Here is a 23,771-nt window from a genome sequence, read left to right on the forward strand (position 1 = left end):
GCAGTGCATCAGTTTAATTTGGATCGCTTTCGCTATTCCCCATCACTGATGATTTAGCTGATGTTAATAAATGCTACACAAAGTGGTGGGATGCTTTGAATTTCAATGCTCACTTAACATTCGGTTAAAAGCAGCTACAGTTCTGCACTTAAGCCACCCACCAACCAGCCCACCGCCTGATGAATTACGACACCGCTCTTACGCCTTCACAGGCGACCCTACAGCTCTACAGCACATAATCTAAACCAGAGCTACTAATAATTCAGCAGTAGTAAGAAGAGATGCTGGGGAAATGAGCGTGGGGCAATGCGGCATAGACTGTAAGTTCTCATGGCTTTTGAAAACCCCTCTCCATGTTTAAAGGAACAGTTCACCCGAAAAATGTAAATTCTGTCATCATTTGTTCACACTTATGTCATTCCAATATGACACTTTCTTCAGTGGAGCATGAAAGGAAAACAGTTTTTTATTTTTTATTTCAGCTCGCTCATGCAATTGCAATTAACGGAGACTTCAAAAAGGATACAAAAGCACGATAAAAGTAGTCCAAATGCACTATACAGTATTCTACATCTGAAGTCATAGTTATTCACTAATAGTCCTTGCATTGAGTCAGTGAACTACTCATTTAGACCTGTTTTGTGAACTGAATTAACTGATTAATTACAAGATAAAACGATTAATTGAAAAGAGCCGACTCAGAAGAACAATTTGTTCACAAACCAGATATTGCTACTTTCTTTAAAGAAATCAGCACAGAGATTTGGTTGGATTTTTACGATTTTTTTTTAAATACATTTTCAAGTTTGAATTTACTGTAGGGCTGTAGAATACTTATATTTTTATGGTGAATTTTGCATCGTTTTTGTATTCTTTTTTCATTGTAACTGCATGAAAAATAACTTAAATTTAAAATTCCTCCGTGTTTCACAAAAGAAAGAAAGTCAAAGGTAGGGCTGCAAGATTTAGGGGAAAATCTAATTGAACATTTTCTGATAAAAATAATGATTGGGACTTAAGGTGAAATTTATCTTTTTATTTTTTTATCGCCGCACAATTTGGCCCAACTTTTTTTGATTTTATATCAATATGAGTATAAAATTGTCTATAAAATTACATGACTATTAAATTATTATTATTATTATTATTTGCATTTTCTGCTGAGTGTGGAGCAGCATTTACTGCAAATCAAGCCACTTCGAGACTCTAGATCATGAGCTGCTCGCATATAAAAAAAACTTTTCACGTTTCACTCTGATTATATTTATTCCGTTAAATCCGTCGAGCAGCCCTAGTCAAAGGGGTTAATAATGATATGAAGGTGAGTAAATAAATAGTGACAGATCTTTTATTTTTGGATGAACTTTTCCTTTAAGCACAAATATGGGACAGAAAGAAATGTGACATGGTGTTTATTCTGAACTCAATGAGGGATGAAGTTGTTAATCTGGGATATACAGTAAAGCATGAGGTGTTCCAGACTGCCACTGACAATGGATCTGGTTTTGGGTCTGATTTGTCTTGGTAGGTGCTCTGCCGTCTTGTTATTTACAAGCAATATTCCTTCCTTTTCTAAACGACCCCCTATAGAATTTCCATACGCGCTGAACACTGCTGGCACGATGTTGCGTTTCCCATCCAAAATAAGCACAATGAGATGGTTGGCTGACACGAACAATAAATACAGCAGTCCGCTACACGACGTCACAATGTTGAGGAGTTTGTCACCTGAGACGAGTGAAGCAATCAGCTTGACAATGGTGACTGGAACTCCTCAGCATTTCCCGGACAAGCTTCGACTCTACCGGCCATATTCTGTATGTTAAGGTCATTACAAGACCTTACAAGCCCGTATCCCTCGCATCTGGCCTCCGAGCATCCCATATATAGCTCGAGTAAATGTTTTGGCTGGCAGGGGAAAGCTGTTTAAAACCATTTGTAACCTCCCCTGAATCAAATGCATTCCTCTTGTGATAACACACAGCAATGTCAATGTAACATGGGCAGTGTTTGCCATCCATCACATCTGCACATTAGAACCCGACAGTCCGCAAAAAAATTAAGCTACTCCAGTGATTGGGTTAGCAGCCTCTCATATCAATTATGCTGTGGTTTGTTGAAGCTTTCAGTCCGTCAAACTCTGGGTCCGCTAGAGTCAAATGAGAATACAAGTTATCTTGGCTTGAAGGTGGGAAATATGCAATAGCAAAGAATGTTTTGTGAGTGAATGGACTATGGGAACCCGGGGGACTGACATTGTGAAATTCATCTGTGGACCAACCGTGGATAAAATCCATGCATTTAAAACTACAGCCGCCTTGGAAATGTCTGATTTCGCAAGGCTGTGAACGGATTTCATGTTTTATATGAATAATATAATAGCCTATATATATTTAAAATAATATAATATAATATATTTAGATATTCTTATCTTTAGGCATGTATTTGCACAACTGTGTGCCCATCTTTTTTGTTTCTCATTTCATGTCCACAATCAGGCCCCGTTGCAAAACCTAGTAGGAAAGTTTGATTGAAATACTAGGAAAGTTGCATAAGTGACTGATTTGGAGCGTTCTACATGGGCAGCAGGTGTGTCATATGAATTATGGTCCTCATGTGAAGTGCATGGGAGATTACAATCACAATTGATTCCAACAGAGTGTGCAACAATAGCATTAGCATAAGTTTGCCAAGATAATTTCAAAATACTCTAATAAACATAGAAATACACTGGAATATTATTAATAATTTAATTTAGAGTTAACTGTTTTTATTAATAATTTTGGCATTAAAACATTATTTATAACATTATTTATAACCAACATTTCTCTCATTTATCCATCTTGAATGGTTCTTTTCACTAAGCTTTTCACAATGCATTGCTTTGTTTGCAAAGGATATGCAGTGCTGCCTTAGAAATTGGCCAAAATAAAGCATAATCATGCTACCTACTGTAGGCTACCTTTTGATATATCAAAAGGCCATGATATACTTCAAACGAAATCGAAGAACGAACTGATGTGACGACATTTCGAACAAAATCAGGCCGAAACGAAGTTTGTTTGGAGTACATTTTGGGAGTTCGAAACAACTTGCCAAAGCAAACTTTCTGGAAAAGATAACAGAATATCGCCGGTCACGTATTTCGAACTTCGTTTTACCCCTAAACGAAGAACGAAAAAGAACTTAGCTGTGAGTATATCGGCGCCTTTAATTAACATTGGGAGTGTGCCCATGATGCTTTAAAGGCAGCTCACTATGTTTTTTAACAGGACCTTACAGACCTTACATCTGACCACTAAGTGTGAACATGAGGTCTAGAACATGTGCGTAATCTCTGGTGTCTTTACATTTATTTTCTTTCATGGGTGAGTGAATAATTGGCTTGTTTCACTATTATTGTTAATATGCTCTGTTGTCCCAAATTCCATGGCAGTCCCCCTTGTCTGCTTGGCCTGTGCTCATTTTCCAGGGAAACCCCATTGTACAAAAACTGTCTTATTCTAATCTCTTTCAGCTCAAAGTCATTAAGAGTTCTGTATATAATGAAGCAATTAAATACAATTTTATATAAAAGAACCTGGGGCCTATTTGTTCAATATTTGTTCATATGAAGACGAACATTTTGAATCCAAACCCAAATTGAATGTTTTCATTATGTAGTTGATCCTCAAAATAATTTATATTCAGAAATTATGTAATTTATTATTTATTTAATTACATAAATTCTTCTGGATAAAAACAAAAAAACATTTTACTGACTTAATAATTGTTCTCAGTACTGCTACTTTTGTTTTCCCAAGTAAGTGTATCCAAGTAAATGCAAAAATGTCTTATTCAATTTAATTCTTACATATGGATTCTTTACATATGGACTATTAATATGAAACGCTCATTTAAGCAAAGCTAATAGTGTTGTCTTTTCTCTACTTTTATGCATTTTAGATTTTGCTCTTGTAACTTAGAAATTGCTAAACTGTGAATAATTTTGATTCTCTATGATAAATTGTGTGTGATGTCCTTTACTTAAGTAGCGTTGGATAAAAGCATCTGATTAAATGTATTACATAAATACACAGACCATCTACAAACCTCATTATAGTATAACTTTGACGATTTTCAACCCGCTTTGTATTGTTACAATGTCGGTAGTACTATATGCTCGTTCTCTGTGTCACCAGGACTGAGAAATTCACGTTATTTGTCAACAACAATTCAGGGCTTTCATAAAAACTACAGAATATACTTCCGCATTTTTGTGTCCCCACCCACAGACAGTCGGATCGACAGAGGGTTATTAACAGAACAGTTATTATAAGGGTATTTTTATCACTGAAAATTGCATTGTTTGTCTACTCTTTAAGCAGCATTATGGTAAAAATAGGACACTATATGGCAGTAGCTTTTTTACCTGTATGCGGCGGTGTTTTTCTTTGGGCGGAACTGACAGAACAACAGTTCCCTTTAGAGTTTGGTTCTCTCGACTTTGTGTCAGTAGCTGATGCTATGGGTAAACACTTTTTTCAGAGAATACTGAAGCCCTATATCTCGCAGACAATGGCGTTCAAGCGCGAAATAGAGGCGGGCTCTTCAGCTCAACAAGGCGCCGCTGAACGTCATTCTCTCAGAATCTTTCTCCTTCAGACATCTACACTGTCTTCAAGAAGCCATCTACAGCTCGCCGTTGAGGTATGAGGTTGAGGAAGGGTGCCTGGATTGCCGCTCCCCTGTAGCATTCCCGTGAGTATGACATCTTTCTTTCAGATTCCTTCCTGACCGCTGTGTTTTCTGCTTGGGCGAGGCCCACTCAGAAGCACCGCTGCTCCTGACTCCTGTGATGAGCTCATGCCTACAAAGTGTCCGCATTTCTCTCACCCAGCCCTTCAGGAAACAAACCCGGCTTCTCATGCTCTCCGCTCTGTGGTGGAGCAGTGAGCTGAGCAAGGAGACTACAGCTAAGGGTTCTCTAGTTCCACAGGTTTCTGCCATGTACAGAAGAGAAAACATTTCCCACTGCTCACTCATATAAGCATCTCCCTGCCTCAGAGCAGCGATCGGTCGTGTACAAAGCACAAAAAGCTTCCGGCCACTACGATATTCACACGATATCCACATGATGTCCGCTCACTCATTCACACGATATGGCCTGCCTTGCATAAAGCGGAATGTGTGTCGGCTTAGGGCTGGGCGATATGGGCAAAAATGTCAGTCGATTTCGACAAAGATTCTTATCTTTGCCACTTTGGCCTAAATGTCTGCCATTCCTTTTTATTCTATATTTTGTTACTTTGTAAGGTTTTGTTTTTTAAATAGCGACATTAGTTTGTCTGTACTGTTCAGTCACTTGCAAAATAGTAAAACCAACATGAAAAAGAATCATGATAAAATCGTGAATCGTGATTTTCCTGAAAAAATCGTGATATGAAATTGTTGCAATATCGCCTACCCCTAATTATGGGTGTTTTAATTCTTCCTACCTATTTGGCAAAAGGGAAGACAACAGCCTTTTTTCTCCGTTTTCTCTAGTCAAGTACCATCGATAACATTTTTTACAAAATCACCTTCTACTGTATAGGCATGCAGCCAAGTTTTATTGAAAGCCCATTTTGCCAGCCCTTTAAGTGCAGATGATATTTTAACATCACTATACAACAAAAAACTAATAGACAGCAAAGCAACAATCCCATAACGTTAAGTTACTACATCATTTATTCATGCTGTGAACTCTCAAAATGCTCAATCAACAGCATTAGAATGTTTTGTTCTCTTTAGGCTGTTTTAGGCTAGTTTGGACAAAATTTTGAGGAATATTAATGTTTGTTTTTTTTTATCTAGATTTTAAGTACATTATTTGCAGTGATTGCTTACCTTTGCAGGCTCGTCTGTGTGAGATGGCCTTGGTCATGTCTCTGTAGAAGCCCTCTTTACAGTAGTGGCAGTGCCGTCCGGCTGTGTTGTGTCTGCAGTTGAGACACACTCCTCCACTCCTGCGGCCCGATAGCTTATACAGCTCCATGTTGAAGCGGCAGCGGCGGGCGTGAAGATTACAGTGACAGGCTTTGGAAACGATGGACATTGGGAAGATAAAAAAAACAAAACAAGAGATATATTTAGTGGCAGTGGCAGTTGTTCAATTCTCACAAATACATCCCCTTTTCTGTTTCTGTTTAAAAATACATTTTTACACGTTCCCTTTGAGAGCTTTAACTGACAGGAAATTGCAAAGGGAAAATGACTGCGAGATCACATTCCCACATTTTTACAAATGCTTATATCTGTAAAATACCCATGAAGTACATTTCTCACAGAGTATCATATATTTTAGTGAACAATCATACAATTGCTTTATTGGTGTTGAAGGGTGTACCACTTCTGGTAATGTGGAGTCTGAATCTGATGTGATGTGAAATGATTTTCTGTCCCCTGGTGATCATAAAAGACCCTTAACACAGTGAGCGAGAGAGTACAGGCCAGATTCATCTAGACATATGACTAGTATCCTGAGAGAGCTTTATTATTTTAATGACATCATTGGATCTCTGGGCTTCCGTCTATTTACAACGTTTTATTAAGAGACAATGGCTTCATAAAACGAATCGCTCCAGATCTTGCACACACATACACCTGCCCATGGCTTTCACCTCTAACCCTTACTGGCAAATGGTGTTCAACCTTCATCTATCTACAGGGGTTGGACAATGAAACTGAAACACTGGCCAATATAGAGTTGGAGGTTTCATGTCTGTATATGCGGGGCCTGGTGGCCAATCTTCACTGATTCCACATTCCATCAGTAAGAGCAGAGTGAAGGTTGAATTAGCAGAGCAACAGCACAGCTGAACATAAAATATTGCAATACACAACATAACGGGAGACTAAAGAGAGATTGTTGGTGCGCATCTCGCTGACTCATCTATCTATCTATCTATCTATCTATCTATCTATCTATCTATCTAATTGATACAAGTGTGCCACACAAGTCCTGAAAAGTGTAGCCAAAGCTTCTCGATCGCCCCCAGGTGGCTGGATGCAGTATAGGTCATAATCCCCGCCCTCTTCATGTAATCGAATGGGACGTAAGACAAACTAAACAATCAAATTACACTTCAAATCGATTTTTTCCAAAGATGTTTTCTGTCATTTTCGGTAGTTTTTTTATCATGCTGGTGTAACTTCAAGTGTTCGTTCTTTAAATAAGTTTAGTTTCAGTTATTTATTTGATGCTATAAAAACGGAGGTGTGACGTCATGATTGACAGCTGAGATTGACAGCTTCTCTGAGGGAAGTAGCCTAGTCCCTGAGGCAGCAAAGGACTTTTTTCGGGGTTTTTGTGAGGAGATTGGAGCTTTAACTTTAATTTCTACATTTCCATAACTGTTTGTTTCACTTCAACATAATGAGTTGCAGTAAACTACCGATTCTGCAGGAGTGTGGGCGGGGCCTTGATGACACGACTTTACTTTTCTACAATGGATTAGAGTGAACAGTCTTTTTCTCACAGTCTATGGATCGATATAGAACAGAGATGAGTAACTCCATTCCTGATATACAGTATATACATTGAAATAACCACAAAAGAGAAGCCACATTCGTACTGCTACACAGAGACTGCAGGCACCATCACACCTGCTGAGTGTGACTAAATAGGGACATGGACCGTCACTCACACATACACAGAAAAGAAGTGCTAAGCAGCTGTCATGTTTTATCCTGCCGACACCTAGAACACTTCAACCACTCATCATAGTGATAACATACCAGACCTTGACTATCTTTCTCTCTTTTATACACAATCTTCCATGCTACTTCTGATAGCGACAACATTTTCGCTTTAAGAAGCGCATTAAAAAATTACAGTGTGCTCATACTTAGTCAAGTCAGTTCTGAAATGAGGCTTCCATAATTTTTTATGACTTTTTCAGCTGGAAAAACACAACACAAATTGATATTGTAACAGTAAATTAGAATTGAAATGAATTGCTCTCCTTGCACCAGCTTCAGGGCACTTTCTTCTTTTTTTCTGAAAAGAATGAACATGTTTTTCCATTATCAAACCCTAATTCATTATGATTTTATTGCGCCGAAATTTGTTCCTCACACTCATCTGCTGTGCTTGTGTAATGTTTGTCGGAACATTGTTTGCACATTAAATCTCTTGCTTGTTTTTACTCCGTTATCTTCTGATAGGATCACAATATTATTACAAATATGTCACAATGTCAGTTAATCAGACATTCTGGAGATTATGTATTATTGATTGCCTAAACTAGTTGGAAATGGAAAAAGTCTGTTACATTTGTCATTCATCCAGGCACGCCAAGCTTGCATGTGAAAAGACATTCAGCCAAGCATGGCTCCATTATTCACAACAGAGACCAGCTCCTCTCACTACGAAAGCCTTGCAGGGTTTTTTTGGGTGAGTGACTGGTAATCCTCAGAGAACTAAAAATCTAAAGCAAGAGGTGTAGAAATGGGGCAAATTATCAGGCTAAACTCAGATGGTTTAAACATGGTCAAATGAACTGAATCCTGCCATTAATGTTACCACTGAGTGATTCCAAATGGTGCATGTGGACCAAAGAGGGCAGATACATTGGTTAAAAAAGACGACCCATCAGTGTTTGCACATTGTTTGTGCCCAAATATATATATATATATATATATATATATATATATATATATATATATATATATATATACTAAATACCCCTTATTGCACATTTTACTACACCAGCTACTTTAAGAGTTTAAACTACAGCTCATTTCCACAGCATCTTTTTTTTTTTGGAAAGTAGCCAAGGTTCCAGGAGAATGACTGTACAATAATGATTTATATGTATCTATCTGGAATGCTTTTGATGGCCTTAGATAAATGTAAGCTTATAGGAAAAAGAAAGTTACTCATGAGTCACATCATTGATTTCATAAATTGCCATGTGTGAGTTGAGAATACGTATTTATGTGGAAAGAAGTGGATGTACAGTATCAGGGTTGACAATTTAGCAACTTTGTCACTAGATTTGTGACTTTTCGACTTTTCACACACCTGTAGCGAGCGACTTCCCCCATTAAATATGTAAATGAAAACAGCTTTATTGGATATTCGGCTATGTTAATATTAAAATACAGTATGTGAGCACGGATTAGGGGAGAAAGACCGTTGGCACGACATCATCTAGTGACATTTAGCGGATTTTTGAGCAGGCTTTAGCTACTTTGTAAATAGACTCTTGCTTTTTTTCATTCAGTCAGAAATTAGAGTTAATTCTTCTGTTTGATGTAGGTATAAAAACACATGATTTTAGTAGCTACCAACTATTTGAGTAGCTTTGGAGCTTTGGGGGTAAAATTAACCCGTTTGCCAAGTTAGAAACACACTCACTACTAACTTACCTAGTTCTGCTGTGTTTCCAGTAACAAGCTAGTTTTTCCACAACCAAACGCTAGCTACATTGTTTTTCAAATGCCTGAGCTGAGGGAATAATCAAACACTCACCTCAACGGTCCTTTCTTCCTTTCTCTCATTTACTGTTAGCGCTAAAGCTTGAATCATTCTAGTGAATCGATTAATCGAATCTCTCTCTCTCTCATACTGCGCTGTGTGATTCATTCTAGTGAATCGATTAATCTTAAACGAATCTCTCTCTCTCTCATACTGCGCTGTCTGATTCATTCTATAGTGAATCGATTAATCCTAAACAATACTCTCTTTCTCTCATATGCAGCAGTGAAAAGTCCAATTCATTTTAGTGAATCCGTTTATTCGTCTGGTTCAGGAAATGTAAATAAATAAATGAAAAACTGCTCATTATTCAAGTCCCTGAACTATGTATTATATATTTTCGGTGAAAATTAGGGTGTATTTGTTGTATTTTTGAGTTAGCAAAAAATCAGCTCTGATTAAATTATGAAATATATAATTGGATTCTTATGTTTTTTATTTGGGCCTATAAAAACATATTGCTCCCTTGAGTAACCTTTTTTTAGAAACTGGAAAAGGTTTCAGAGGTCACTGTTATAATTTCACTATTCGTAATGATTAAAGAACTGTTTAAAAAAAGATGCAAATGCTCTCACAAACAAAATGCTCTTCTTCAAATAGGTTTGCTGCTTCTCATTTTTAAAGATCTTTCCTCTCCCGCGTGGCCACCTGGAAGAGCCTCTGTTCGCCCGAGTGTGCTGTGATGTAATGACGGGTGAGAATTAAGGGGGAGTTTCCGTTACGGGCCTCTGTAATAGTTTGCCAGCACCAATTAGCGGGGCAATCGGACCTCCCTGCTTTTTGTTTGTGTAACTGCTTGCCACAGTTGCCTAGTGAAAGTGATATACAATGTCTCAACAAATACGATCTGACCAAATAAAGCCACAGCGTGCGCTTAACTAGCAAAAGACAACAAAGAGCTTATTCTGCCACTAACTGGCTGTGAAATTGCTACAGCATTCATCACAAATCGGTATGACATTGCACGTTTAAAGCAAAAATGTATGTGACCTTTGAATGGCATCATCATTTAACCTGCTTCAGTATTGTTGCATTACAACGTAGATTGTTACTCAGCCTACTACTTCATGTGATGTTTAATGATTTAAAAAGCCAAAAAGACTATCTAGGGATCAACACAGGGACACGTGCCAGTAGCAAAGTTGTAAGACAACATTACTCTTTTAGACTTACAATAATTCCTAAAGTTGCTTCTGGAGGTCATGAGCCTCTTAAGGTGTGGAATCTTGGGACAACTCAATGCAAAATAAAGATTTATATAGATAAATATATACAAATATTTATACATATATAAAATATCTATAAAGATAAATCGTATAATTATTAAATAAGTTATGTGCAGCAGGGCTGTACACAGACATTTTAGGGGGGAGGTGTTTAAGTGAGAAAAACGGGCATCCCTCTCATAATTACTATACAAAATGCATAATATGAAGATAGTTACATACTAAATATGTCTTTTGTTGGCATTATGCTGGAATTGGTAAATGAGCTAAATCAATGTTGTGCATTACTGACAGAAATTACTATTTATTATTACTATTATTATTATTATTATAATATTGGACTCATTATGGTCTCATTAATATCGTGTGTGATAAACTTGTTTGTGTTTGCCTTTTTTAGCTCTGTGTTTTCACTCACTCATTGCAAAGTCTTATAAGTCTAGCATTGCAAACACTATTTTACACCAATGCCGGACCTGTCTTTTTGTTGTAAAGCTAATGTGGGGCTACTGCCTAGTTAGGCGGCTCTAAGATATTGTGATAGAGGTTTATTTTGACATTATCATTACCTGGCTGTCACCAGAGAATGCTGCTCCGCTTGATTTGCAAGGTGGCTATATGATGAGGGACGTAGAATTAGATCTTAATGCAATTTTCGGCACACATTTAATTGAGAATTTATGTCATGGGCCAAACTTTAAAAAAAAAATGTATGACTTAGGTCTTAGGGTACGTTTACACGACAACGATGTGCTTAAAACGTAGAAGTTTTTCCTTTGAGTTTTCTGCATACAGACGAAACCATTGTCAAAACGATCCTCATTCACACGGATCTGCGAAAACGACCAAAAACCCTGTATTCTGCTGCCAGGCCATTAGATGGCAATGAAACACTATAGACTGAACACGTACAGTAGAGATGCGCGGATGGGCTATTATTTCATCCGCAACCGCATCAAAAAACTCATCATCCGTCCGCCATCCATTCGCACCAACGTTTTTGACCAATTTTCAAAACCGCACCCGCCCGCCATCCACTGATTGGTTTATACATATATTTTTCATTTGATTGGTTCAACCGCCCGCCACCCGCCCGAATTTAATTAAAATATCATTTTTCGTCACGTCATCCGCCCGATCCGCGGTTTATCCGCGGAGTCCGCGGCTGTAACCGCCAACCGCGCATCTCTAACGTACAGTACTATGCATGTGCATGACATCATCGTTTTCAGAGATTCACGTTTTTGCTGTTTACACAGAGACCGTTTTCAACTAAAAACGTAAAACTTTGTATGCGTTTTGGCCCTTTATTTACACGACAACGGCGTTTTGGGTGCCTGAAAACGCAAACTTTTGAAAACAGCTTTCAAAGTGCAAGTTTTTGAAAACGGTCTCTGTGTAAACAACAAAAATGCGAATCTCTGAAGACGATGACGTCATGCACATGCGTATTACATGTTCAGTCTAATGTGTTTCATCGCCATCTAATGGCCTGGCAGCAGAATACAGAGTTGGGGATCGTTTTGACCATGGTCTGTATGTGGAAAACTTAAAGGAAAAACTTCTCCGTTTTAAGCATATTATTGTCATGTAAACATACCCTTAGAAAAGGGCACTTATCTAGTATGAGACCAAAAAGGAAGGTGCTTTGAGCACCACTCGGGGTCTATCTGTGCACATGGCTGATGTCCAGGTCTCCATTTCTTTCATGAATAAATCTCGCTAGTGCATTGTGCCAATGATAACAACATGAAATGGATAATAATACATAATAGCCAGAATATCTCTGGCAATTTCTCCTGTTTAGAGTGTTGGAATTGGCCCAGGTTATCCCATAAGGAATCCGGCTGGTACCATTACTACGCTCAACTCTCAGAGGGAAGCGGTCCAACTGTTCTCAGAATCGTAACTTGTTTCTCATGGCCTGTGTATCTTCATGTCACACTCTATTGACTCCTCGTAGAACCCCTGTGCTGTGTTATTAAACCTCTCTGAGGCTTATTGAATCAAAATGGCATTGAGTATACAAGACCTTACAGTAAGAATGACTTGACTGCTTGGGCGGGCGGCACTGGAAAACATTGGCCCATAAAAATTTCCAATTAAATCACTGGCTGACACATTAGTCGCACTAATATTTCAGGGCTTCTGAGCAGTTTGGGAAAATAAACAAAATAGGTGGATGTGTCGGCATGTTCTGTTGAGGAGAGTATGTTTCTTTTTGGAATATAATCACAGGCGAAATGTGCCAGGGGGAAACTCATCGCACCACGCTGACTTATTGCATCAGCGAATCATTGCGCGGCTTGTTAGTCATTTGATTTATCTCCGAGTTTTGCCTGTTTGTTTTCATAAACGCAACACACCCATTGAGTAATTGGTGATTAATTTGCAGCACTTTAATTTTTCTTTACATGTACAGTGTTAAGAGTGTGAGAGCAGCTGCAAATCTTAGGGAACAGTCAACCTGCCAACGGAGCTGTTGCGCTGTAACTTTGCAGCAAGAGTGGCCTTAGGAAACGTCAGATGCTTTTCCAATTCGAATGAAAACATCCTGTCCAATTAAGACATCTAACATCAAGGAATATCGAAATCTTGCAGTATCCATACCCAAGATTTAACATGTCTAATTGGACTTTTACTGATGTTCTTGTAGCTTAACTAGTATAGCATGACGCTAGCAAAGCCAAGGTTATGGGGATTCTTTCCCAGGGAGTGCTTGAGCAAGGTTGTGCGCCATTCAGAATTGAACTGAGAATGTTTTGAGGTAGCAAAAGGGATGGGGAATTGTAATTAGAATGTGACTAATAATTCAAAGAAATTCAGAAATTAAATTGTAATTAAAAGGCAAACTATGAATGTTGGCCTGACAAAGCCTTGTTTGAAAGTTTTGAAAAAAGAAGCTTAAAATCATCAAGTTTGTATGCAGATTGATGCGTTGCTTTGAAGTACAATTCAACAAATTCCTCTTCATTTCAATTCATTTAGCAGAAGTCATTCTGCTACTGAGAAATTCTGGTACTGTGCATGAAATTGCATTTGTTGCATTGCCAACAGTTGTGAAATACAACTACTTGAATTGGAAATCGAAATTTCTGATTGGCAAGTACAATGTATTTGAGACTGTGACTGTAATTCTCCCAGTTCATGCATTTGTCAGATTGGCTTTTATTTCAAGACATATTTTATCTTGATACTCAACCCATTGCGTTGTTGGTACCATATTCTATCAAGTTGAGCAACAGGAACACTTTATGATCCAGCATAAACATTATCCTAGTTTTTTTACAGTTAACGTAAGTCTTGCTTGGATTTCTCACGTTTTTAAAGTCTGTTCTTCTTTGTATTTACTGTATTACCCTGAGTAAATGTTCCTTCAGTCATTCAGTAAACTTCAATAAAATATCTCATGTTGTCTCAGAGTTGAAAGCTGAAGACAAGTGGAACTAGTGGAATGGAAAAAATTATACTGTAGATTGGAGCTGAGTGCAAAAGATAAAGACATTTGAAGCAGCACTGGACACCAGACGCTGAAGAATTTGGCAGGACTGGATAGGCTTCCCCATGGAACATAAATCAGTTTGAAAGAGGGGGACCGCAATGTGAGCGCTTCCCATCTTTTTGGCATTCCTTCTGTTTTTCGAGCCTATGTAAATCATCCTCACGACAGGCCCGGGCTGCAGATGTGTGGCCAATCGGTTCCACCACAGCTGGAGTCTGGGGTCCAAATCCCAAATGATCCGTAAATAGGAATCTCCCTCGGATCACGCTGTGATGTGGCACGGGACGGAGGGATTGTGCTTTTCCACTGCAGGTGTCGTCACTCTGTTCTCATTGTCTCTGACCAGCTGAGATTTACAGCCCTTGAACGGCACTACGAAGCCTCATTGACGCTGCCTTACTGGAATGCAGCTCCACGCTGAGGAAAGGCCTCCGTGATGAGCTTTACAAGGTGTGCAGTTGATGTGGATGATTGAAAGGCAATGAATGACTACAGTGTGCTTAACTTAGTGGTATTAAATTTCAGTGTGAATTCAGAAGGGATGCAGGCCTATCAAGACTTGCATTTGTCAATATTGGATATTTATTAACTTGTGGATGCTCATTTCGCTAACTATTTTTATTTCAACTACTCAACCATTTTATCAACTTCATCTCAAAATCAGGTCTAACAGTCATTCATATCTCATGCTGTACATGATAATATTGTCATGCATAAATTCAATTAATAATTAATAACATTGGTTTGACATTGACAAAAACTATTAATCTGAGTTATTTAGAGTGTTTTCGATGGATGTTGAATTACAATTTATTAAAATCCTCAGAATATTCATTCTGGTAATGAGAAAACAGAGCTTGGATGCGTTTTAATTCTGTTTGGATAAAAGTGACTGACACATGCATAAATGATTTTACAGGTATACTATTAATTACAGTAATCTATATAGATGCATTAAAAAACAAACTTAAATGAGCATGTTACAGTTCTGCTACACCTAAAAGTCACACATTTGGGGCATACAATTAATAATGTTTACAACATGCAATTTATTGAAACATTGGCATTTTGATGGATACTTGCATAAAATTGCATTTTGTCAATTAGAGTGTTTTTTACAATCATTTTTATATGAGCCATTTGTTAACATCTATGGCATTGAATATGCTTTCACTTGTGCTTTAATTTGTAAAATGTTTAAATCCATTGCACTGGTTTTCCTCCAAAATCTGCACAGAATATGCAGGAAAAAGTCCTTTAATGTCTCAGTGCACAAGAATGTGGGTCATATCATGGGGTCATATCATGTGGAATCAAATTTTCCTTGATCTGTTAAGATTTTTAAAAAAGAGAGTTTAATGGACTTTGAAAACATAATGTAATTTCAGAACTCAAAACATCAGTGGAAAAAGTCTTTTACTGAAGCTATAAGCTACAAAAAAGGGCTTGTTCCAAAATGGAACTCGTAATGAAAAAAATGACATGAAATGACCCGTTTAAGGTCTTAGCCATTTGCATTATAGCATGCAAGTGCTCTGTTTTTACCATTTAAGTCTATTACAATAAGGAGCTATAGAGAAAAAAGGACAATACTAGGAGATGTAGCTACATATCCATAAGCAAAACCCAACTAAAGACTGCAGACAAAGAATATGAAGGTGAGTCTAGAGCTATTAATTAAAAGTTTGCCTGAGGAACAGAGAGCAATAGCCTGCTGTCAGTCAGACTCAATTATAGAAGCACCAAGAAAATTAGATGAATCTCTGGAGGCTTGAGGTGTATTTTCTGTAGACGCCACAGCGGGCTGAACCTCAACCAATCTGCCACACGCTCTAGCTGCAGTTACCCCACCGCGGACGAGAAGCCGAGTAGCAGAGCTGTAAATTACAAACTTCAGGAGGCCATTCATCCTAACTGTGCTTTGACTGTTTTGTTGCAGGCCTGTCGTACATAACACTACAAACTCCTCCTGACATATGTTGAATTGTGTGAGTTATATAGCCTCTACACAGTACCGGCACTTCTATATTTGAATCTAAATAAATATTTAATAGGGATGCACCGATATGAAAATCATGGCCGATACGGATAACCGATACATCTTTATATTTGAAAGCAGATAACTGATATATTGGCCGATAAATCTAAACCCAAATTTTTATATAATTTTTAAGAGCCTGATTACAAAAACAAAAGTCTCACCATTAAAAAATCCATGTCCCAAACACACTATTATAATGTTTTCATTATAATTTTAGTTATCCTATATGACAGATTTGCGAAGCGCATGTTGCACTTTACTGTATTTTCCGTTTTTCAAGTGATTCCAATCATATTTCAAGCAATTCAAAACCATCATGGGGAACAGTGCACATCTGAAGGAAAAATCATTATTTTTCTGCTTTAATATATATATATGGGCCGATAACAATAACATTAAAAATGAATATAGTAGCATCCCTAATATATCGATATATATATCGTGCATCCCTAATATTTATTTAAAAATAATAAGTCTGATCACTTCTAAAAGTAACAGCACCCCTCTTCAACAAGCCATATGTTTTCAGCCAGCACCATTATTTGTTATAATATGAAATGGCAACTGTGTAAAGAAAGCTGTGCCACATACAGTACACTTTATAATGAGACACACTTGTAGCTAGGTGGCTTCCAGCAACAGGGTGGGAAAGGAAGAGGGAGAGAGCTTCCTGCTGTGAGCCAGAAGTGTGTTGTCCCAGGAAACACACTATAGCCAATTGCATCCTGAGCAAGAGAGCACACACAATGATCTGACATGCGCAACTGTTTGTCTGGTAACCCTTGGAAACACCAACATGCAATATGTCATCATCGCTCTCGGACCGGCTTTCCGCATCTGTCAACACGATGTGGCGCATCAGCTCCACGGAATATTTGAAGTGTTTGGAACACCAAACGAGTTGTAGATTCGAAAATTTGCACTGTATGTGTAAGTGGCACATCTTGACATCAGCATGCCTATTAACAAGGTGCAGTATTTACACTGGAAGTAGTTGACTTTTAAGCTGTATGTATGTTTGTGGGCTGTACAAGCATTCAAGTTTTGGGTATTTATAGTGTATAAGAGTGTGCTAAGGAAATGGCGAGTGTTTTAGCCGGAGCAGCTGTTGAGTGATCTTGACGTTTGTGTTTTGTTGTGTCGAACACAGGACACAGAATTCACTCCGTTTCCCATTAGAGAGTGTAGAGGGCAAATAGCATATCTCAACAGAGATATCCTGCGGAAATAGAGTTTGCTATCTGGACAAATATACCAGTAATAGGGCTTGAGACTTTGGCGTGATTTGAAATGTCTCCAGCTAAACGCTTCGCTTACACAGGAAGGATTCACCAGTTTTTCTGTATTCATTTACCGAACAGAAAAATGATGTTCCACACTGAAAGTTACATGCTGACGTGAAGTGATGAAAGTTATGATCCAGTGGGATGTAGTGAGTGAGTGTATTCATCAGTATGGGTGGAATACCAGTAAAATTTAAAGCTACACTGTGTAGGATTTTCTCCCATCTAGCAGTAAAATTGTTTATGACTACCAACTGAATATTACTTTCTAGCCCCTTCCATTCCGAGGGTGTTTTAACTCCTACGGTGGCCGTATTATTTCAAATCTGCCGGCAGTCGCGAGTAATCTCCCCCTCGCATTCATCACGGTGCCACTGAGTGTAAAAACGCGAAAGGCGAAGCTTGAATTTCCAGGTATGTCCCTCTTTGGCTAATGTATTTTCAAGATGGAGGCACAACATGGCTGCCGCCATTCGAGTGACTCGCTCGTATTTATTCTAAATGGCAGATTCTACGCTTACGAGAATACTTGATTAGTGGTATAAGTAATTACACATTAATGAGTACATATCATTTTGAAAGAACAAAGTGTTTTTTGCTAAGAATCAACTTAAAAAATTAAAAAGTGTAGCTTTAAGGTAAAACTTTTTTTCAATAGTCCACTTTAGACATTCTATAACTATAAGTTTTTTTGCAACTACATCTCAGAGTATTAATAGACTGTCTGATAGCTGAATGTTAGCTGACATGTAGTTGCAAAGTTATATATAATCAGAATTGAATGTCTAAAGTGGGCCATCGAAATGAAGTGTAACCAAATATAAAAACCTAAATCTTTCCAGATTTGTTATATCTTTCCCCATTTTAAACCATTTTTCTGCAGATGTAACCCAAGGCTGATGGAAAAAATTAACAAATAATCTAATGACCATTGAACCAATAGTACTCGTATGTGATGTATTTCAGAGTGAAATTTGTTTTCTTGAAATAAATAACATATGGAATTTAAATGCATTGCAAATGTTTCATTTTACTTGCACAACAAGTAAGCCGCAAATACACAGCGATGATCCCAAACTTGTTTTACAGACAGAAATCTGATCTTCTAAGAAGGTATAACATGTATAATAAGTAATTGTGGCTTGAAATTGCCTCTACTTTCTGACAGTATAAAAGTATGCCTGAATCATCTCTCAACAGCCAATGACAGAAGACCTTCATCCATCATTTCCTCCTCATTGGCAGCCATTGCGCAGATGTAGTCATGATTGGAATGCATTCATTTCTGCGTTTACTGCAAATGCAGCCATTGATGTTGCTTGTAGTGACTGTAACAGCAGTGTTGGGAAGGCTGGTATGAAGCTACTCATCATTTAAAGTAAGTCAACTACAGTCAAGCTAAATGTTAGCTTTCCTAGCAGATTGATCTGAAAGGAATTTGGGGTAATTGGCTATTAGCAAAGGAATCTGATCATCTGTGTGTTTCTAACCCTGGCTTGGTCATGTGGCGGCACAAAACGTTTTTGGCGGCATGTCCATTGTGTTAAGTCGTGAAGCGTGAATTCTGTTGGTGTGTGCCAGTGTGTGTAATCCAAAAAAGTGTGTGTGTGTGTGTGTGTGTGTGTGTGTGTGTGTGTGTGTGTGTGTGTGTGTGTGTGTGTGTGTGTGTGTGTGTGTGTGTGTGTGTGTGTGTGTGTGTGTGTGTGAAAGAGAGAGAGAGAGAGAGAGAGAGCAGAAAATGTGTCCATTTACTCTAGCATTCATTATTCCACCTTTTCTCTCTCTAGCTCAGGGTGGTCCTGCCTTTAGCCAGGGGCGCTATCACAAATGCAGGCCATAAAGATTCAAACCTGCACTGCAAAACCAATAGAAACATGCATCTCACCATGCACAAGCAGATTTTTGACTTTCTCACACATACACAACTATGCAAGACCATTTAACCTCAAATTACATGTTTACTTCTGAGCTGCTGTTGTGTTTGCCCACTGAAACAATGTGAGCTCGGTCAACATACTGCGTCATCGAGAGCCAATGATTTTGTTTGAGCTATAAAAAAAAAAGCATTATTTTTTATTTGTCTTATCATATCATTTTAGTTTAGAATGAGTAAAGCTGTTTGTTGCTAGGATGACAAAAAGTTGTAAAAGTTACATTTTTAGGCTGCCCTACCTCAGCAGTCTAACAGCACTCATCAATGTAAAAATGATTGAGACGGCCAATCAGATCAAAGAAGGCGGGTCTTACTATTTTACTGTCACTGTCAATGAGTTTTTTTTACAATAGAAATGTTCAGCGGCCGACAGTAATAGACTCTAGTGATGCAAATTTCCCTGTTTTGAATTGAAAATATGTGATCATGATTCATAAATGAATGTGACACAAGAAACATTTGCGTTTTTGACACACTAGACATACATAGTGAATGTGTGCACATTTTAAAATAAAATATTCAAGTTTAAATTGAATACTTCATAAATACAATTATACCTAGAACTTATTTTTTTTACCATTCTTATTTATTCCATTAAATCTTATTTAATCCTTCAATTATTTAATTCCTATATTATTATTATTATTATTATTATTTAATACTAATATTAATTATTATTGATATTGAATTACCCCCGGCCCCATGCTAGGCATATGGTGTGTTTAAATACTTAAATTATGCTTTTAAGTTTCTTTTTTCATTTATGTGCATCGTGGTTTAAAATGAGTTAATGGGTGATTATGAGGAAGGCTGAAGACAGATATATTACCCTACTCTAAATAAATACTCCAATTTAATAAATGAGACTTAAAATGGATTAAACCAAATAAAGACTTGTTTAAGATAATATTTAATCAAGATTACTTTTTTTTTTTTTACTTTTTTTTTTATGTGTGTTTTTTTGTTTATTTTGTTGTTCATTAGCCTCTCAAAATACAAAAAAAAGCTCAAATATGGCTTGTTTTATTTGCCTGGCCTATACAATATATCCATGTCATTCATTCAGTATCATAGTAAAGATCAAAGCGATATGGTATTACCATTACCATTTGATATCCATACTGTACTAGGGTACAATGCTGCCACAGAACCATTTGATTCAATTTCAGCATTTCACAGATGATGTTTCATTTTCCCAAAACAAGTGCATTTCAAAAGTGACATCATCACAGGACCTGAAAACTGCCGGAAAGCTTTGGCAAGAGTTTCAACCCCTGGGATGAAACACCGGCACAGACATCCAAAAAGAGATTCAAATAATGCCCAAAAGGCCGATCGCAAATATACACTGACTGACAGGGGATTCAAAACATAAATATTAGTGGGGAAACAAGCAGAAGGCCAAAGCAAGCAGACCCTTCCACCAGAAAATGGACCACCTCTCCTAACCAGCCTCTAAACCCAGGATATATCGTGTTTTCTCTGAACTCCCATAAAGCCAAACAAAGCCTTTTGGCTCATAAGTCAAGTGTGTTTTGAATTATGAGCTCAACAAATCAAAATCCCTAAAACATGGAGCTCTTTGCCCAGAGGACTGCAGATACACTCGGGTTTGGATTTTGAAATCCTAAAATGCATCCCTTTTGTGTTTTCTTTGTCTTGTTCTGTTTTGGGTTTTTTTTCCTTCACCGCAAGAGCACAATCCTGCGATCCTACAGTTTTGGTTTGTCAAACAATGCTTGTGGTTTAGAGGATGCTTTTAAAATGGCTATAAATAAATGAAATGTTACATTAAAGGCTTATTCTGTAGAAGACAAAAATAGCATAAAAACTCTATAGCAAGTAAGAGCATAAATATTATAGAGCCATTGTTTTTACTTGTGAGCAAACCCATATCTCTAAGTGTTAAACTAGTGCATAACTTGTGTTGAGGAGAGATGTGGCACAACTAAATTGGTGGATAAAGTAGGCAAAAAATCCTATAGACTTGCACGGAAGGAGGGACCTACTTTGGAGTAGTGAGCCTGAAAAACCTTAGCAACCACATACATAACAACGAAGCATTTAGAACACTTTGCAACCACATAGCAACACCTTGGCAACCATCAACAACAGCCTAGTATTATGGCGGCTCATATTTTCTTATGAAATCGAGTTGTCTTTTCAAGAAGTAGCAATGGCAAATCTTAATACACTACAGATTATTTCTGTTTTCTGTTCTGACGCAAATGTCCAACAATCATCTTGAGAATTGAATGGTTTAACCTGAGTGAGTCACCGAGGGTCCCGCAGGGGTATGTCAGGAGATGTGTGAGTTTACATGTATTCAGGGTCAGTAGCAGCTCTAAAGGACTGACCAGCAGCCCCACCTGCTTCTGATTAGCAGCTCTTTCTCTCTTTCTCCTTTTTTTCCTATCTGCATGTTTTCATTTTTGTGGCTTCATTTTCTTTTCATTTAGGAAAAAGGATCACACCGAGGTAGTTTTATGAGATTTGAACAATTTCATTTCCTGTTTTTAACAAATAACCTTTGATTTTCTTGAGGCACATTGGTTACACAAAGTCATAACCAATTTTTCCATCCACAAATTGCTGCGTGGCAAGAAAAAATCAGTGCCAATCAGAGGATATGATTGTAGTTATGAGTAGAAGGATTTTGGACCAATCAGATTTCACAGTAGGTGGGGCTGTACTCATTTACATTTTATGCATTTGGCAGACCCTTTTATCCAAAGCGACTTAGACTGCATTTAAGGTGTAGCCTACATTTAAAGGGGGGGTACAATGGTGTTTCATGTATTCAGAGTTGTTTACAGTGTTAAAGAGATGGATTCTCATGCTAAACATGGGCAAAGTTTTAAAAAATATTTTGGACGAATAACGGAGAATTTCTGTGCTGAAAATCTTACTTCCGGGTTGGTACAAGTTTCGGCTGTTTTTTTTCCGATCGTGGATCTAATGACGCAGATAAGAGTGGAACTCCTTATATGAGCATTTCTCTCGGAAAAGCTCGCCTGCGCGCACGTCGACCAGAGGAGAGCGAGACCGCGCACATCAACGCGCTTCAACAGGAAATCATCGGCGCCAGCGCTGCATAGGAATTGTTCAAGAATGTCTCCAAAAAAGTGTGTTTTTGGATGTGAGGGATAGCTTACCGTGTCCAGCTTTCCAAAGAACCCAGTGTAACAGGAACAGTGGATGCAGTTTGTTTTTCCGGGGCAGCAACGGAGTGTAGGAAGTGCGGTTGTGTGTTCTGGCCATTTCAGTGACGAATGTTTTATTAACAAGGCTCAGGTCGACGCTGGATTTGCAAATCGTTTGCTATTGAAACGTGGAGCGGTCCCAGTGATAAAAGACCCCGTTCATGTAAGTACAACTGGATCAGATTTCTGTCTTTTGCTGGAAATCAAGCACTACCGCTTGACTCTATAGCTCCGCCTCCAGGACCTCGGCTTTTTCCGGAGAGAATCGGAAAGCTGTATTTTTCTTTTATAAATATAATAAAACTAAAGACTTTTTGGAGATATTAAGGATGCACTACTACTCTATAGGTACTCAAGATTAACATGAGATTAGGTGAAACTGTGCATGTTATGTACCCTTTAAACACTTCCACAAACGTGCATTAGTGTTGTCCGCTGTTGAGCTGAGTCATAAACACCTCTGATTGGCCATTGTGTTAATCCGCTCATCAGATATGTCTGTGATTGGCTACAATGATCTACACACGAGAGTGTTTGAAAGTGTTTTGAAAGCGTTGGAAAGCACAGGCGTCTATCAGCAGACCGTCTATAAATGCGATGTATATTTACAACATGTTTTTGAAACGCTGATCATTATAGCCAATCACAGACATATCCGATGAGCGCGTGGGTACAATGGCCAATCAGAGGTGTTTACGATTCCGCTCAACAGCGCACAAAGCGTCACATTTTTAAAATGTCAGTACCGACTTGGTACCGAAGTCTGAGAATACTGTCTGAGTAGGTACTATGTTTGTATGCTATATTTTACTATAGGTACTCACGGCCGTTAAAAAAATCCATTTTATAGGCTATAGTACGGATATGGGTAGTATGAATAAAATCCAGACGTACTATCGCCATGTTGTCAGTTCACTGTCATTCACAAATCCTCTCCCGTGGCCCCATGAGATAATAAAGTGTGCATTTCTGCACTTCAGAATCTCTCCTGAAGTAGTAGGTCATCCGGGTACTTTTCACCTGTTTTTCAAATGCTATGTATTTGGACATACTACTCTGATTTTCGCATACTACAGGGAAA

General features: G+C 38.1%; 1 protein-coding gene across 2 annotated transcripts in view; it reads right to left on the reverse strand.

Annotated features, from left to right (window-relative positions):
* Positions 1 to 23,771, reverse strand: part of ntn1b (netrin 1b) — a 53,562-nt gene that overhangs the window by 23,515 nt on the left and 6,276 nt on the right. For both annotated transcript variants that reach the window (XM_079873340.1, XM_079873341.1), the window contains exon 3: positions 5,869 to 6,057. In XM_079873340.1, coding sequence (XP_079729466.1) covers positions 5,869 to 6,057 — 189 coding nt within the window. The remainder of the gene's footprint in view (positions 1 to 5,868; positions 6,058 to 23,771) is intronic.

The sequence above is a fragment of the Squalius cephalus genome (assembly GCF_949319135.1).
Source record: "Squalius cephalus genome assembly, chromosome: 1".
Classification (NCBI taxonomy): domain Eukaryota; kingdom Metazoa; phylum Chordata; class Actinopteri; order Cypriniformes; family Leuciscidae; genus Squalius; species Squalius cephalus.